We start from the raw sequence: 18,472 nt of genomic DNA, 5'->3' as shown, positions 1-18,472 counted from the left end.
CTCAGTTAGATACTTTGGCAAATAAATCGCTAGAGGTAACGATGCAACAACAGGCAAAACTGTGCTTACCCCAAGGCTACCAAAGCACCAGCACGAAACAAGCCCCAAAACAGACTTGCTTTTGCAACCCCAATTTAAGATCCCATCAAGTTCAACTTTCATATCTCACCAGAATGGGACAAATAGCTGCAGGGGCTGGCAGAGCAATGCTAACCAGCTGCTGTTTAAACAGCCGGCCCTGTGCTGCGTTTTCCCAGAAAGAGACATTACAAGCGTGTCCCATTTTCAGCCCTTCTTCAGAGTTCCCACAGCAACAAGTCTGTCCGCCCCCACACAGGTCACACCTCTCCAGCCTTTCAAACTTATCACAGTATCACTCCATCTCTGTCTACAAACTATCAAGATGGGACTCAGCTGAACCATAGGTCAGAGCCTGCAGCAACTCATCTACTAGGCTTCTTTTGCCTCTTACTAGGCTCCCTCCCAAATCCAGTAACCACCAGGTCAAGCAAAAGGGCTTGCAGCTTCCCATACAGGAACAAGTCAGCCTGATCCAGCAACCATCAGCTACTTGCCACAGGACTGCTGCAGCCTGGTAGTAACACAGAACAAGGTGACTCATTTCCATATCCCTCCATTAATAAAGACAAGCGCAGAAGGCCAGTGAAAGCAGATGACATTTTTAAGATCATCTTCCCCTTCTCTGGTGCTTTTCATTACATATCAAGCAAATCTTGATTATTTCCTTTTCAAAGGTGAAGAAATTGAGCAATAGCGTAAGTTTATGTTTGACTATCACCCAGTGGCAGAAAGAGAGCAAAGCAGCAAAGTCTTCAACCCCAAAGCATGAATCGATCCACTAAATCACACACCTGCTGAAGTAACCCCTTTAGTTCTTCAAGATGCAAAACCTTTTACTTAAAATGTAACAGCACAGCCTTTCCTTTGTAGTGGTTGACAGAAAAGCATTCTGCCAAGCAGAGTATCTGTAAACAAAGGAAGTATTTCCTCTGGAGGTGCCAGAAAGCACCCATGAGCTACTACCATGTTCCAAGATTTTTCTGTCAAAGCCTTCCTCATCCACTATTACTAGATCTTACAGGGGCCTTTTCAGTCCACTTCTGTCTACAGACACCAACCTTCCCCAAGATCAGTTCTCCATAAAAAGCATGCTGAAGAGGATTCCTGAAGCTGGCCCTCTTCCCTCCCACATCTCTCAGGAATGGCCACCTACGTAATGAACAGGAGACTTACAGGACCTGGTAAACACGAAGGAAAATATTGCAAGTGACCCTTTTTAAACCCACTGGAACTAGTCTTTAATAACATAGAAAATGCAACTTTCATTCATCATCCGACTACAACGCTATAAAGAAACACAGAAGTCCATACGTAATGATGAAATTTGATTCCGCATGTTGATTAACAGTTAATTGTAGTGTCTGATGTTGATTACACAGGCTGGAATTGAAGAAACCCAAATGGTATAACTAGATTTCTAGGCACGTTCTGGATGTTGCTGCCTCTACCACAGCACCATGGTATGACGTTAGAACATGCAATGTAATCACTCCTAAACAGGAGGTTCTAAAACAGAAATAAACACATGCAAGACATCCTTTTCAATCCAAATCATATACAAATAAATTCCATACATTACAAATCCTTCCAGTGTAAGAAGACATACAGTTGCATTAAAGGTGACAGATGATGTCTGTTTAAGATGACTCCAAGCAGGGCTGGGTGTGGAAAAGCAATGGGTTTTCTTTAAGGAGCACATAACCATATGAAGATGCCCCACCATACTCCTCAGATATTAATAATTATGCATGCCAACTCCAAAGCAAGAGCAGTCAAACCAAGGAAGAGGACAGGTACAGCAAGCTGTAGGTTTTCCTATGGCAACAGAACAGTGCTACTGCACATTAACAGACTGTCTTTCACATTTTGTCCTTGGTCACACACTGCCTCAAGCACATGCTTCCTTCGTACCTCTGGAGTATTACAGGACAGTGGCACTTTATCACGGATGGACAGTTAAACATGCTGAAGATTAAGTCTGCAAATAAACGGAGACCGGAAGGAGCCCAGGTAAAGATATCCATTCTGCTCATGTGCCTCGCTAACATAAGCTACTGTCACTCCATTGGGATCATGAAAGCTTCTTCTGTAGGATCCCGTCTCACTAAGTTCAACAACAAGGCTATATTTTGGCACAAACTTTGTCACAGTTTCCTGGCTCAGCAGCTAAAAGAAAGAAAAGAAAAAAAGAAAATTAACAACAAAAGATTTTGTTCTCCACAATTAGATCTCAGACACTTATACAGTCAAAGACCATTCCACACTCCTTGGAAGAAGCAGCTAAGGACATAAGCACACATTTTGAGTAAACACTATTACACAGGCTTAACACATTAACATCTGAAAAGCCAACTTTAAAAAACAACAAAAAAAACCACCAAAAAACAAAAAACAACAAAACCCAAAACAAACCAGCAGAAGCATACTCTACTCCAGCACTAGGCTGAAAGGATGTCAATGCAGGAGACATCAGCTTGTTCTGGTGCGGTTGATGCCAAGCAGCAGACATCATGCTCTGCTCCCCGTAGCATCAGTTTGTTAAGGCTTCTGCACTGCACCAGGAGAGACAACAGGTTTTACAGGGACAGCACAGTTTGTTTAGCTGGAATGGCACTTCCATCCTGAACGCTGCTTGTTGATTTTTTTTTTTTTTTTTTTTTTTGAGAACAGAAATATTTTCAAAGTCTTTGTACTGTTTAAAAAGCACCATGCCGTTTCTTTAGCATCAGGTATCCCTTACAAAATACATCATTCTTGCTCATCCTCATCTTAAAGGGGGGTGTGACATAACAACAGGCATATTGAGTCAGAACAAAGTGTCACCTAGCAGCATACATAACATACACACTGTCTCCTAGGATGCCTAGGGTAGTCATTAGAACAGGCCAGACTTCCCAAATGCTCTCCAGACACCTGGCAATAAGTAGTTTAGGCACTTCGGGTACAAAGGTGAAGTCTTCACATATCCAAATGTAGATCCTGTGTTGCTGCATGGCTAGGGCAGAGATAGGCTCTTTTTCTTTCCTGAGATCAAGATGGAAGGCAACTTAAGAGATGTGTACCTGCTGCTCAGAGAAGCAAATGTTAGTTCTACTACCTATCAATGTACAAGGACTGTTCTACCCGGGGACAACCACAACAATTTTAACCACAGCACTAAAAAAATTTTTTAAATCTTCCTGCGAAGAGGAAGAAACAGGACAAACAAATATTTATCACTTCCATTCCTATACTAAAGGTGATTTTTTGAAAACTCTTTTTAGTATTTTTTTTTACCTTAAATATCATCCTTTTAATCCATGGTTTTTCAGACAAGAAATCCAACAAAGAAAATCCAGGATTGGGCCGGACAGCTGACATAGCTACCCAATATCCTCCAGAGCTGCTTAACCTGATATTATCTGGAAGACCAGGCATATTCTCAACAAACATATCTGCTCCACCTTTCATCAGCCCAGACACATAATACCTGAAAGTTATAATAGACAGTAGGATTAGGACACCTTAACTTAAGCAGTCTAAGTAGTAAATAAAAGTCCCCAAAAGAATTCATTTAAAAAAAAAATAATAAAAAGAAGGGTTGGGGTTTTTTTCCTTATTTTGGTACACAGAAATACAGCATTCCTCTCCCCAGAAAAAGTCAGCTTACTCCACTATGCTCAAGGAGCCCATGATGGAAAAATTATGCAGTCCAGATGTTTAAAGAAAAAAATTTAAGTACTGAGGAAGGCCACCTTCTTTGCCATTGGTAACTAGGCATAGAGTGTAGGGTTTCTTTTGTCATTCAACTCATTTATTTAAACAATCTCTAAACAGAGAGTAATAATTTCAGCAAAGTCATACTCACCTCCTGATTCTAGCCATGGTTGTCTCCTGCACCAGGACAAAGTCTTCTGCAGGAGAGAGCTGGACACCATTGGGAAACCTCAGTCCCACCATTAAGACTTTCACTTCTTTTGTTACTGTATCATATTCAAGCAGGCTAAAAAGAAAGCATTATATACGGTTTTGAGAGAAGACAAATATTTATTCACCTTGGTTTCATTCTCCAGGCATTCTATCTTCTCACATGCACTTCATCTAAGTTAAAAAGGCAGAATAGCCAGGAAGCATTTGTTTATGAACACAGGAGAAATACTAAGCCACTTGAGATTGGCAGCATTCATGAAGGATTTAGGCTGAATGTAATGCTAACTCCTTCCCTTTTAAAATAGATGTTCCACGTAAGTCCTCTTGAAGGAAAAAGAGGAATCTCATTTATTTTGCTGCAGGTCTCATTAGCAACATCCATACATTCTCTCACCCTCTCCTGGGCATTGCAGTATTTGCACAGGTGGTTTATAAAGAGAAAAAACTTGAAGACCAAGAAAGCGGTGAAGTCCATTCCTACAGCTGAGCTTACAATAAGTTAAATTCTCTGGGGAAGGGATACTTGCCGCCCATCATCTGTGCCTTCCATAATCAAGAATAAGTAGTCTCGTCTTTGCCATTTGCTACTGGAGTCAGTGAAGTAGATTTTCCTCCCATCCTGGGTCACTGTGAGATCATTCACAAATGACAACTTCTGACCTTCAATTAGTGTTTTGGTTGACACAAGCATTTTTGTTTCACCTGGTTACAAAAAGAAGGGGGGGGAGGGAAGACACACAAGACAAGCTTTTGTATGTCCTTCCTTGGAAATGAGTTAAATACTAACATGAAATTAGCAGGCACTTTGCATTTTTTCCACTCATGCCTCTGTTAAGTAATAAGGTTTTGGGTTGTAACGGAACAACTCAACACTGAACATGAATAACCAGGAGAAAATACTTTTCAGAAAAACTGACACAGTAGATGATGTTCCCTATTGACGAGTGCCAGACTTTTCACATCTCTGAAGCTCATATGAAATGAAGAGCAAACTCAGGTCCCAACCTTGTAGAAGGATGCAGGCAACCCAATCACTACTCCCTCTTTCCCCATAAATCTGTAAGAACAAAGAGTAGTACTTTCTAAACCTTATAACATCAGCAGGTTCACTACACTGCTCTGCCACAGTCAGCTCTGCCACATACTACCAGACAAATTACAGTCAAATCTCTTAAAAATTAACCAAAATCTATTGAAGTCATCTTTGGGCACAGGGCTTGGGTTGGTTGGTTTGGTTGGTTTTCCTGTGACAGAGCTAATATAGCAGCTGTCTGCCATCAAAAGGGGAGACCTTGATCATACTTTCCCAGAGCCACACAGTCTGAGCCCTTCGGTTACATCTCACCCAGCATTTGGCTAGCCTCCCCCTCCCCACCTGAAGCTAATTTGGAGATGTAAACTGTCAGAAAATCGACCCCACACAAAAGCAACTATTGCTTTCTGACAGCACAGCTTCTAGAACTGAGATCTGGCTCAGGGACACACAACAAAGGGCACAACGCAACAGTGCCTTCATCAGCAGGAACAAGCCACTTAATCTTCAGCCGCACCAAAATACATCTTTCTTCACTTTCTCTAGACTGGGGTTACAGAGAAGTCAAGAGCTCTTCACTACCACACAGTGAGGTCAAGGCAGAAACAAAAGTACAGCAAACATGACAAAAAGTTTATGTAACAGCATTTTTTTTTTCCCCTTATGAAAGCTAAAACAGCTACACAGAGCTTTATTCATGGATCCTGAGGTACCAATTTTGACAACCAAAAGCATATGTCACCAGAAGATAAGCCACTGGTAACGCTGATCCAGACAGAGATATATAGAGAGGAAGCGACTGCTACAAGAAAATAAATATCAAGTTCTGGTATGGCATATTTCACCAGACAGCTCCAAACCACTTTACAAAGAAGGCAGGCATTGTTTTGCCTGCAGCGTCTGGCAAAACTGCAAATGAAGCCCAGATTTGTCAGAGAACTTCTGAGCAGAAAAGTCATACCTGTACCAGGATTAACTTCATAGAGTCCATAATAAGCATCTGCCACAAAAAGGGTGTTATTTGGCCCCACTCTGATGCCAAGTGGTCTTCCACACGTTGGCTCATCTTCACGGGTTCCTTAGGAAACAATTTTAAAATGGTTTTCCAAATAGAAATAAATACAAGGCATTCAGGCTACCTACATAGGTCAAACTGTATCTTAAGAAAACTCTACGGCCAGCACCACACACTTTCATTAAAGAAATGATTCTTACTTTCCTAGGTGTGAGTGAAACAGATATCCCCAAGTTTTCACCAGTCTAGAGATAATCATATAATTTGCCAGGCTGGTAGCTAGCTAATAGCTGCCCCGAGTAGGGCTGAATGTCAGAAAACTGCATTTAAATAAATGCTTCTTCTCAGAAAGAATGTTTTACTGCAGGTTTCCTTTAATTTTCTTTTTAAAATAAAAAAATAAAAATACACACATCTTAGAACTTTCTTTTTCTGGAAAGGTCCAACACTGTCATGAAACTGCCAGTTTCTCAAGACACAGACACTGAAGACTTCTACATGAGGAGGAAGGGTAATACTGCACATCCGAAGAGTTTGTCTATTTGAGTCCTGAAGAACTAAGAACTTCAGAACATCTGTAGTTTGAAAGATTAGCAAGAGAAACTTCTGGAGAAGGTAGTCAGCTACAGCCTTTTCACTTCCCTCCCCAACTCAAGGAGGGCAAGACAGAAGTCTAGGCTCCCCACTACCTCTTTGGCCCCAAAGAAATAGGGCAGCATAATCTTCCCACCTCTCCCAAGCTTTACAAGTCCAATGGAAATAAGTAGCGGAAAGGTGATTCTTCATATCCATCCCAACCCACATTCATGCCTAAGCAGCAGCTGGAAGGCCAGCTTCCTCTCAGCAGGGAGCAGACTTTGTTGGCTGTCAGCACCAAGACCATCCTACCAGTTAGGCAACCAAGAGAGTGCTTCCAAATCAGTCCAGAGTCTAATCACGTGAACATCCACGTAAAATTACATAGCTAAAATGATGAACGTGTCAATGTGAGCTACATAAAGACAAAAACAGTTCCTGCCCATAATTTCTGTCTAACTGACAACCAGCGCAGGGCTGCAGAACCTCATGTAAGTTTCTACATCGTTACCACAAACAAAACCACCCACAGTCCCGACAAGTACCAGCCAGGCTTCTCAGACTGCCAGGCAGTACTGAGATGGCCAGAATTAACCATAGAACCATAACATAGAACTATAGAAATGGTTCTGTTAATAAACAGGCCACTACCAGTTTTTCTCACTCAGTTCCAGAAACCTCATTAAATGAAGCAAATAAGTGGTTCAGAAAGAGGTATGGAATTCAACAAGAAATAACTGCAATTTAGCAGTGAGAAAACAGAAATATCATGACCAATGGAAGATCTCTGCTAAAGCAGGTGCAGCCATCACAACCCCCCACTGTACTTACAAACAAACAGAGGAAGGCAAATCAGTACAACAAAATGCAAGGCAAAATTCTGTAGATGGGGAAGGTGATATTTATTTTTTGAAAATCTCGAAATAAGTTGATCTTTCCCACTCACACATTATCTCAGAGTTCATTCACTCACACTTGTTTAGGAGTCCTCAGTTTCTATGGGTGGCCCTTCACCTCAGAATCTTGCTGACTTCAGCTTCCATAAATATTAGGCCAGGTTGCTGCCCATTTTTTTCTTGTTTAGGATACGTGCTTTTTCTAGATGGACTAACAGGAAAAGGAATGTTATTTGTGATGCACTTCAACCTTGTCTTCCTCCCGGTGTTAAGATGCAGGATCTTCTACCAACAAGCCATCCATGCTGCAGCCTTACGAGAGTGCAGGCCTTGTAGTCATGACCTAGAAAACCCGCATTCCTAAATTTTACTGCTGGGAACAGTGTCCTTTGTTATCAAGAGCACCCATTCCCATTCTTTTGGCCCTTTGCTCTGCTGTTCCTTCCAGTGCTTATATACATATTTCCACTCACACTTCATTCATACAAATATATTAATATTTCTGTTATAAATCTCTACAGAGGAAGATATGCACTTGCATGAGCAATCCAGAGAGAATATCAGTTTAATCAACACAAGCCCTGACCCAGACATTTTCAGGTACACTGTGTTCAGAGCTGTCACTCACCACAAGGACCATGGCCAATTCTGGCTATTGTTTGTACTTCCCCATCTTCAATTTTGATAATCTTCCCATCAGCTGTCCCAGTAAATAGTACATCTGCAAAAACAACTGGTGTGATTAGCTTGATCACAAAACTATAGTGGCAAACATCCTTCTACGAGTATGAAGTAGAATTCATGTTTAAGATACAGTGAAGTAACAGTCATCTTCAGTCATAGGAAAAGAATAAAGAGGGAAGGGGAAAGATGAAGGTAAATAAGAGCATTTGGTTAGATTTCTTCCAACTCAAAAAGAAGAGGAAGGATTTAAGCCTTAGGAGTTGCGAATACAGGATATGAAGCTTTTCATCCCTAAGCGGTCCAAATCCTTGGTTAAAGGTGGATGTAACAACTTAATGGCTAGTCATTGGATTGATCCCTCTGGGCAAATTTCTACATCATCATAAAATGCAATCAGGCACTGCACCCATCTTACCACTCTTCAACAACAGACTGACTAGATAAAACTTCTCGTTCTGATACAGTCCACATAGGCTGCTGGACACCTGCCAATGCTCATATTGTACCAGTTCTGGAGAAGAATTACAAAAACCATAGCAAATGAACAACCACCCAAATCAAAAGCATTGCCAAGTTACATGTGATGGCATAAGACAGATTCACTAAATACAAACAACACACAAACTTTTTCATACAACCAAATTAAGTGAAAGACCATTAGATTAGTAGAGCCCATGGCTTGGACTTTTCCATCTCCAACTTAATTTAAGTTTGCTAATTACACTTTTAAAAGGGAATATAAAGACTTCAGCATTTATTCATACAAAACTTAATTCTTAGGGTGATTATTTCACCCATAGGTCAGTTGTCCCTTGCAGGAAGGTTTCCTTAAAGAGTTTCCAATGAGATCGACAAAACCAGGTAACAGAAAAGAATCAGTGGCTTCAGGTAATCACTTTAGCACATTGTTAAACAGAGATAGGTAGAAAAAGCATAATCTGAGGAAGGAATTTAGTTTGTTGCTGGGTAAAATAATTTTTAAAAATATTTTACTAATTTATTAGAATATATAGCAGAAAGAAAATAAACGATATGGCTACTGAGCACCTCTTGTACTGAAGGATGTTTCAGTAAGGGCCTTGCTTGCAACTCCCACACCCTCTCCTTTTCATATTAAAACAGTCAAGGACTCATGTCAAGGTAGTTCCTAGCCCCACCACCCTTTAGGAGGCACAGGGAACAACCCCTGCACAAAGCTGGTTTCCTATTAAGTGGGTGTCATGCCACTACAAGTCTAGCCACCTCATTAGGAAACTGCTCAGAGGTGGCATGGGTTTGTGATTTCAGGAGAACACATATGCCATAAGATAAGTATAGGATGACACCTGTAACACATGCAACAGCACTAAAATGTAAATATGCTATTCACCAACTTGAGATTTTTTTCTGTCATATAAGCAAAAATTAACACCACAAGACTCAGCTCCCTCGGAGGCAATGAGCATTAAAAGAGTAGGTAGTACCCTGTAAATATTAATTCCCAGTTAAGAGCTAGCCAAACAAAAAATGGGACCACTTCCTCCAAACATGAGTAGCCCCTGACTACACTGCTGATGGTTCAGTCCTGGAAGACAGAGATTGTTAATCTGGCAACAAGACTTATTTTATACTGGAGAACAAGGAGAAAAGCAGTATATAGCAGCCAGGTTTTGCTGCATAACACAATTATTTTTGTAAAAACCTGCATACTCAAAGGTAACAAACTCTGAAAGTTATTAAAAGCTATATTGCTGAACAAATCCTTATCAACAGAGCAACATTTAAAGACCCTTCTTTAAAAGCTTATTTTGTCAGTGCTTACCGCCAATATTGACAATGGACTCTGGTCCGACCAGCTGATTTTCCCATAACCGCTCAGCTTTTCGTAACTTGATATTGGGCTCTAGCACACCCGTCAGGAGGGGAGGTTCCTTCAAACTACAAAACAGAACACAGACCTCATGATCCTTTGCACAAACCTGCAAACACTCTTGAGCAACATACTGGATCATTTTCTTCCTAGCTTGCCAACTGCTGCAAACCTGACCGATGCTTTCTTTTTTGAAATATGCTGTCTGTAAAACACAGCTGACAAGCTGAAAAATTGACTCTTGTTCATCAAGGATCATAATTTTCTGGTTCTGCTGATCAGAAAAGCTGCAGTTATGTGTTCCTAAGACGAAGCTGTATAGGTTACCAGATACAAGTCCAACAACAGATTCCCAGTTCATCTATCTTACACAAAGGCAAAGGATTTCTACATTGCCACAACACAAAAGAATAACTGCTTTCTTACTCAGCTGAATGAGTTTGTACCAGAATATTTTTCCTAAGTAAATATATGCGAATTCCTAAGGAAAAAGGTTTTAAAATTTAAAAGCCTGGCATTTTACGATACACCGAAGTCTGGCACTGTATAGCTTTTTCATCACAAAACAAAACAAAATTTAAATTACTAATTAGCATATAACTCAGGAAAAAAGTGTTCCAGTAGTTTGAGCATTAGGATACACATGCTTTCGTACCATATTGAAACATATATTCTCCTTTGTGACTTGAATACATTCCCACAGCGAAAGACCAACTCAAAGAACTAAGTTGCACATAAACTTAAAGGGTGTTGAACTGAAATCTCAAAATGACAAAATAAGGCCCAATTTTGGAAGCCCTTTTTCACATAAATAGCCAGGTTCAAGCCAACTGGATTACCAACCAACTCTAGAGATATGGAGAAGGGAAGTACTAAGATGCCTACACAGCTTCAACTTAATGAAGCACTGTGCTTCAAAACCAGCCTTAACTGTGCCGATAAACTCAAATACATTTCGGTCTCTTCGGTTCCTAAAAACACACACATAAGCCACCTCAGTCTCCATGAATTAAGGATTTCAAGTTATTACTAAAAGCTGCATATATGCCCAGGGTGGTAAGCTCAGTAGGTGATCATTCACAAGAGGATGCTAAAGCTCCCTAGGCCAAGTTTTGAAAGAACTTTTCAATTTTTTTATTTTTTTTTTAAATAACTCCTTATATGACCATAAGCAAATGCCTTCCACCTGTAGAATCTTAAAAAGACAAGGTTTGACTCCAAAACTTGCCCAGGTTCACAGGATCCAGGACCTATTTGTCACCAATTACATTGCAACTCTACTGCTCATATGGGGAAAATCGTTACAATTTCTAGAGCTTCAGTGACTGGGGGAAAAAAGTCAACTGAAACTGCGAACTACAAAAGCCATGACAATTGAGGAAAACAGGTTCACAACACAAATAATTCAGGAGAGAAAAATACATACTTTTATCTGTCTGGTTACAGACAGCAAACTTTAAGTATATATTACTGCAGTGGCAAAGGCAACTGAATTACTAGCTCCAGTCCACAGAAGATTTACAGCAGAGTTGTCTTCACAATGCTAACACAAATTCATTTTCCATCCCTTCTTCCAAGCATTAGAGAGTTTCAAATGAGGATAACAGGCTTCAGATAAGGAATTCAATTGCTGGGAACTCTGGACAGTCATGTTTGCAAGCAGAAAATCCTCCCTGGGATCAATATTATCCAAAGACAAGCTCATAGAGAAAGAACTTGAAATAAATCAAGAGTTGCAGGAATGTCACATGGAGTTTCACAGATCACATCTGCTTTCTTCTCCCCCCTCTTATTCCTCATTATTTCTAGTGGCTTACAGGAATAACATCATTATTGGCAAATGAGATTTCTAGGTGTTCTTTCACTCAAGGGATTGATTCAGACAGCATCTACTTCTTCGAGCTTTTTCAAAACATTTCATAAACATCACACAGAATCATCCTATCTATCGTACAGACTGGAACCACTTCTGGCAGTGAAGCTAAGAGGCTAATTAAGAATGTACAGCAATATAAGCCAGTGATTTGGGCAGGAAGAATAGTTCTCCCAGTCTTGTAAACAGGAACTTAAAGTAAGAAATGGAAGCCTGCATAATACTGTTACCCTGGACCAGAATTAGACCAGGACTATATAATAGCAAAAGCATTACAGACATATCCTATCAGCTTCCAGAATTACTGCTCAGTTGCAATGTGTTTCAGGGAATTGGATTTTGTTAAACCCAACTGTCCTGGTTTCAGCTGGGATAGAGATAATTTTCTTTCTAGTAGCTGGTATAGTGGTATGGTTTGGGTTCAGTACCAAAGAATGTTGCTAACACACTGATGTTTTCAGTTGTTGCTAAAGGAGTGCTTATACTGAGTCAAAGATTTTTCAGCTTCTCATGCCCAGCCAGCAAGAAGGTTGGAGGGGCACAAGAAGTTGGGAGGGGACACAGCCGGGACTGCTGACCCCAACTGGCCCAAGGCATATTCCATACCATGTGCCATCACACCCAGTATATAAACTGGGGGGAATTGGCCCAGGGGGATCGCTGCTCAGGAACTAACTGGGCATCGGTCAGCAAGTGGTGAGCAATTGCATTGTGCATCACTTGTTTTGTATATTCCAATTCTTTTATTATCATTATTGTCATTTTATTATTGTTGTTATTATTATCATTATTAGTTTCTTCCTTTCTGTTCTATTAAACTGTTCTTATCTCAACCCACGAGTTTTACTTTTTTGTCCCCGATTATCTCCACTATCCCACTGGGTGGGGGGGGAGTGAGTGAGCGGCTGTGTGGTGCGTAGTTACTGGCTGGGGTTAAACCATGACACCAACCACAGTAGAAAGCATTTCATTATGATTTGCAACGAGGCAGCTTATGTCTAATAGCCTACCAGCAAGACTTGTAAGTACTACCCTACCACATTAACAGTTTCTTTCAACTCCAAGAGATATTTACAGTGTTGTTCCTTTTCATGAAGGAATTATCGAGTTGATCATAAATATTTAGCAGACTGAGCATTTTCACTTACTTCAAAATGCCAGGAGCACTAAACAACCTGATTCCACTCTATGCTAGCAGTCAAAGCGTTTCACACACAACTTCTCCCAACACAGGTCACATCTTCTCATGTAGTTGATTCACTATTACACTACACAGTTGACACAGACCTCGATTCAGATGTTTATGAATTCAGACAGGGCAGAAATCACCTAGCTGCGTTGCTTTATAAGCTCTGCATTTAAATATAACATCACCATATGGTTCTGCTGGTATAAAGCACCGAATCAACCCAGAGAGGTTATCCATTTCAATTTCCATCCTCAGATAAACAGTCTTTCATTGACAGAACTATAATAGCAGGGCTACAGCTTGGTCCTTAGTGAAAATGCAGTTCTTGTCTCACAGAAGGAAGAACATAAGAAATCACAAGCTCCACTGACAGCTTGGACAGCAGAAAATAATTTTCTAGATTAACGATCAAAGAAAGTAATTCAGCTCCTTCAATGATCAGTAGTGACACACAACTGCACAAGATGGCTCAGAAACAGACTAGGTATGCAGAGGAAGCCATGGCAATGGATAATACTGCAATCACTCCCCAATTTCTTAATCCAGTTAGAACCACTTTACGTGGCTGACTCTTCTTTGCTGAAAAAAAAACAAAACCAAACCAAGAGAACACATAGGAGAAGTTACACTTCAATAACATTTATTTCAAAACAAAGCAACAATCTACCTTATAGGCTGAGGGTCTATAGGACAATCCAGTAGAACAGTCACTCCGAGCAGGGGCACAGTTAGAGATGCAGCCAAAGTCAAGAAGGTAACACGGAACACCTTGCTGCTGTAAGTACTGCGAAAACCAGACAAGAAATAGGATTAACGTGCTAAGCTGTTTTAAGATACAATAGTCTTTAAAAATTCTTTAACAGCCTATCTTCTTCACAAAAGGAACCAGAAATACTTTTGCCCAAGCACCATCCTGAATGACCTTTAAGGTCCATTTCGAACTTGTTAGGATAAAAGAAAGGGATATTTATCCAGTCTCAGCATACTGGCATCATATGAGGCAGAGTATTATCATGTACAGGTTTCATGCATGCTACAAGTTACAGCTGACTATATAAAAAACAAAACAAAAAACAAAAACACCAAGAAACAGGGGAGAAGTGCTGTTGTTTGGTTGGTTGTTTTTTTTGTTTGGTTGGTTGGGTTTTTTTCCACCCTGATCTTCAGTTTTGGCAGTGGTTTCCATCCCAGCAAAAATTTTGGATTAAAAGTTCAACTAAAACAACAAACGTTAGAGGAAGTTAAATGAATGCTTGCTTAACTTAGTGAACATTGGTTTGAAACTCAAGCCCCAGCACACAAAAGAAATTAAATATCTGCTATTTAACCATCAAAACACACACACAAAAAAAGTAAAAACTGTTCTTCCACAGGAGAAAAACAGGTTTTGTTCTCAACAAGTTTAGAGGCATCAATCAGGCACTTACAAAGGAAAGCACAGAGCCACACTCAACAAATCCTAGCCTGGAACTAGAAAAGCAGCTCCCACAATTTTAGCTGCTCTGAACCATTCATTGGCACAGCCAGCCAGTCTCCTTGTAGTATCAGTTAAATAAAGGCAAACAGTGCCTGATGGTTCTGCATTAATCCTTGGACCACTTCCACTGTTTCGTCCTTCGTTAGCCATTCATCGAGACAGTAGGAAATATGAACTACTGCCCAGAGCACAAATTTCACAACTGGGGAGCTAACAACATGTACTTGCAGTACTGATATCGGCATCAAGGTAACCTTTGGGATTATCTGCTGGAACAGCAAGGACAGAACTAGGATTTCGTCACTGCTTGCAAGCACAACGTACAGAAGTTGCAATATTCATAATCCATCACAGCTCTTTCTCGATGGCACAGCTGCTGCCAGCAGACGTAGGTGGTTAGGATGGAGGCCTGCCCCAGGTTCCCCAGCTCTGCGCAGTACCCAATGGGCCATCACAAGCCACCGCACAGATCACCAGGCTACGCCGAGGTGACTGCTACAAGGATGCTGACAGCCTGCCATGACAAGAGGTGCTGCTGCTGCTAGCCCAAAGCCACAGACAGTTCAGCCTGCTCCAAGAAGTGTTTTTAGCACTGCTGCTGTTGGTCACCAAACTTTCCCCAGCTCCCCCAAGGCAGTCACCACCTCAGCCTACTTCCTTTCCACTAGCACGCCCAAGTATTCCTGCTCTCAGATATATTAAAAAATAAATATTATTTCTCACGCTCAAGAGCGGAGCATTCCCATCATGGACTTCAGCAGTGTTACAGCACTAAGCCTGTCTCCATCTGAGCTGGACCAGGCTGCAAAACTGCTTCAAAGAAGCTTTCTCATCTGCACTAACTTCTTCATACTTCCCAAGAGTCAGACTGCCCTAAAATTAATTAGAAGAATTCAGTGCTTCCTGCTCTACCAGTAGATGTCTCGAGGAAGCAACAAACTCCCAGTCTGTTTCCCCTTGGATTTGGGATCGAGAGCAGGTGGTAGAGATACGAGGCGATCCCCAAGTTTACACAAAGACTTCAGCTGTCAGCCTTGTCCTTCCACTGTCCTTCAAAAGATGAAGGCTCAATACTATAAGATTAAAAGTACTGTCAGCAGACACCTCAGCATCTTTGTGACAGCTGAGAACAGCTCACACAGAAGAAAGGGGATAAAGATGAATGGGAACTCATCTGCCAAAGCCAACTTAATTAAAGCTCCTGAAAGCATGATTTAAGTAAAGGTCATATTTCTGATCCTCATCCAAACTTGCAAGGAACTGACAATAAAGGAAAAAGGCAGGAAGAATGAGGTGACAAACAAATTCACACTTCAAGCTGGCAAAGTGCAAGACCTATTTTAGACACTGCTGAACCCACAAGAATTTAAATAAATCCCCAAAACTTAAAAAAAAAAAGAAAAATTAAAATTAAAAAGTCAGCTGCTCTGAATCCTTATAAAAGTAAGCAAACAAAACATACCTGATATAGAATACTAACAACTGTAAGTTACTGACTGGTCACTGGAAAGAATCACAGAAGTAATGGTTCACCAAGACTGATAAGCAAAACAGAAATCCTTAGCTAACGGTGTCTCTGATAATTAACCCTACACAACTTACCAGGACTCCAGCTATAACAACAGCAATTTAGTTGTCACTAAGAACTAAAAAGAGAAGCCATTGCACCAGCTCTTGAAGACAGTAGGCTGGCAAGACGATACTATGGGTCACCATAGTCAGGGGTCCAGGCTGCCTCATCCTCTTGGCAGAGGAACTACTGGGGGGCCGGAGGGGAAAACAAATGTCATCAAGAGTTTCTGCCACAGCTCCCAGCCAGAAAAAGGGCAGCCTCCAGAATTGCCTCCACTGGTTTCATGCAGGACAGTCTCATGAGAACAGGACCTGTGGATACTCTGGATCATTGCTGGAGCCCTAGAAATTCAACTGATTTGAGCAAAGCTACCAAGGGAGGCTGAAGCCAGGAAGAGCAGTCTCTCAAGCTGAGAGGTGCTGATGCTCTCCTTCAAAAAACAGGGGTTATGCATGCAAGCCACCATACACAGTCTTTCATTCTGATGATGCTGAAGGGCAGAGATAAGAATCTGCAAGGTACTCAAATCGGAAGAGACATAATAGATGGTGAACCAAAGCATGACAAGTCATCAACCACTCTATTCAGTGGAAGGCAAACACCACCATTTTCTTATTGCAGCTACTGCCTTCAGTTACAGTGAAGCTAATTTTTTATAAAATTCCGAAACAGAAAATTGTAAATGGAATCTTCTTTAACTTAGCCACAAACAAATGGACTGTTTATATGGTTATTCTATCTCAGGCACATGTAGACTTTAACCTGCAGATTACTCTTTCAACTATTGCCAAATATAAACAGACTAACCAGAGTTATATAGGAGTTAATCACACCCACAATAAATCTGTGCATGCCACAATGGGATAATTGTTCTTTCTTGATTAGCAAAAGATAAACTGTACTTAAAACAGACCCACTGAAAAAAAAAAAAAAACCACCCAGCCACAAATTAAACCATTTTTTTTGGTTAAAAGCTCTTCCTGCAGCTCAGCAGAAGCAGGTGTACAGGCCCTGCCCCAAACGCTTCCCCGCAGAAGCACTAGGGAGAGAAGGCAGCCGCAGCAGAACCGGGGTGCTGGGAGGTCGGGGGGGACCCACAGGCTGAGACCCACAGGTGCGCCAGCATCCACCCGCACCCCCAGCCAAGAGAGGGGAACGGACGCTTCGCTCCCCACGCCCGCGGCGGCCTGCTCAGCCCCTTCCACCCCCCTCTCGCCCAGGACAACCTCTCCCAGGGCACTCTCACCCGGCCCAGGGCCTCCCTCACCCGGGTCAGGCCGGGTCGGTGGAGCCTCGTCCCTCCTCCCAGCACACTTCCCAGCCGGATTTCCTTCAGGTCGGGCCTAATTCCCCCCCCGCTACAGCCCCAGGTCAAGCGGGACCCCCAACCCACCCGCTACGAGCCCTCGGGTTCGCCAAGAACCGGGCTTCTTCCCTCAGGCCAAGCCGAATACCCCCGAGGCCCAGCCCGGGCCCTCAGCCCCCCGCCCGGCCTTCCTCTCCCCTCAGACCAGGCCTGCCCCACAGCCGACGGTCACGGCTAGGCCTCCCTTCCCTCCCCGTCGAGGGGGACCGCGCCGGGGCCCCACCTGCCCTCCTTAGCCTCCTGCGCCGGGCTATCCTCGGTGATAACCTGCGGGCGGAACGGCCGGCGCTGCCGCAGGCCCTCCGCCTCATTCATCCTGCCGCCGCTCACCGGCGCTCCCGGTCCCGCCCTCTCCACACATCCCCCATGGAACCGCCCCTCGTGGCTCCGCCCCCCACCGTGGCTCCGCCCCTACGGACCCTAGGCCACGCCCCCGCTCTCCCCTCAGGCAGGCGCCGCCGCCGCAACGGGCGCTCCCGGCCCCGCCCTCTTTACGTATCCCCCATGGAACCGCCCCCTGTGGCTCCGCCCCCACGGGCCCCAGGCCACGCCCCCGCTCTCCCCTCAGGCGGGAGCCGCCCCCCTGCACCGCGGCCGGCGGGAGGTGAAGGGCGTCCCGGTCCTTCGGCCACCGCTGGGTTTATCTTCCCATCCCCGCCGCCACGGGGATCTCGGCGAGATCCACCGCTGCCTTCTGGGCGGCTTGGGGCTCCCGTGGGCAGGGCCGGTGCTGCTGTCGTCCCTCCCCCGGGCGCGGCTTGGGCACGGAGAGCCCGAGCTCCAGGGGCCGCAAGATGGCGCCAGGAAACCGCGAGGGAGGGGGGCGGTTGTCCAGCAGCAGGATCAGACCCACCACTCCGTTAACGCTGCAAAACCTGGCGTTTAGCAAGTGCAGCTGAACAGACAAGGGCTGGAACAGGGGACCGCCCCAGCTGCGTGCTGCCAAGGAAT

The 18,472-nt window shown here is 43.0% G+C and overlaps 1 protein-coding gene across 5 annotated transcripts; it reads right to left on the bottom strand.

Annotated features, from left to right (window-relative positions):
- Positions 1–1,294: 1,294 nt before the first annotated feature.
- LOC115350234 (adipocyte plasma membrane associated protein) lies at positions 1,295–17,914 on the bottom strand. Of its 5 annotated transcripts, none has more exons than XR_005933826.1 (10): positions 17,745–17,914; positions 13,773–13,889; positions 9,996–10,111; positions 8,139–8,231; positions 5,985–6,101; positions 4,518–4,692; positions 3,929–4,063; positions 3,358–3,550; positions 2,926–3,105; positions 2,158–2,247 (listed from the first exon to the last, which is right to left on the bottom strand). XR_005933826.1 is itself a non-coding variant. In XM_041128379.1 (10 exons), the coding sequence occupies exons 1-9, from the start codon at positions 17,834–17,836 to the stop codon at positions 3,040–3,042; spliced, it is 1,104 nt and encodes a 367-aa protein (XP_040984313.1). In that variant the 5' UTR covers positions 17,837–17,914; the 3' UTR covers positions 2,160–2,247; positions 2,995–3,039. The 5 variants fall into 5 exon arrangements, 4 of the variants coding, with proteins under 4 accessions (XP_029891507.1, XP_040984313.1, XP_040984314.1 ...); XM_041128379.1 differs by having other exon boundaries at positions 2,160–2,247; positions 2,995–3,105; XM_030035647.1 differs by lacking the exon at positions 2,926–3,105 and having other exon boundaries at positions 1,295–2,247.
- Positions 17,915–18,472: the final 558 nt, after the last annotated feature.

The sequence above is a fragment of the Aquila chrysaetos genome, chromosome 13, assembly GCF_900496995.4.
Source record: "Aquila chrysaetos chrysaetos chromosome 13, bAquChr1.4, whole genome shotgun sequence".
NCBI lineage: Eukaryota > Metazoa > Chordata > Aves > Accipitriformes > Accipitridae > Aquila > Aquila chrysaetos.
This window is presented reverse-complemented; position numbering and strand designations above follow the sequence as displayed.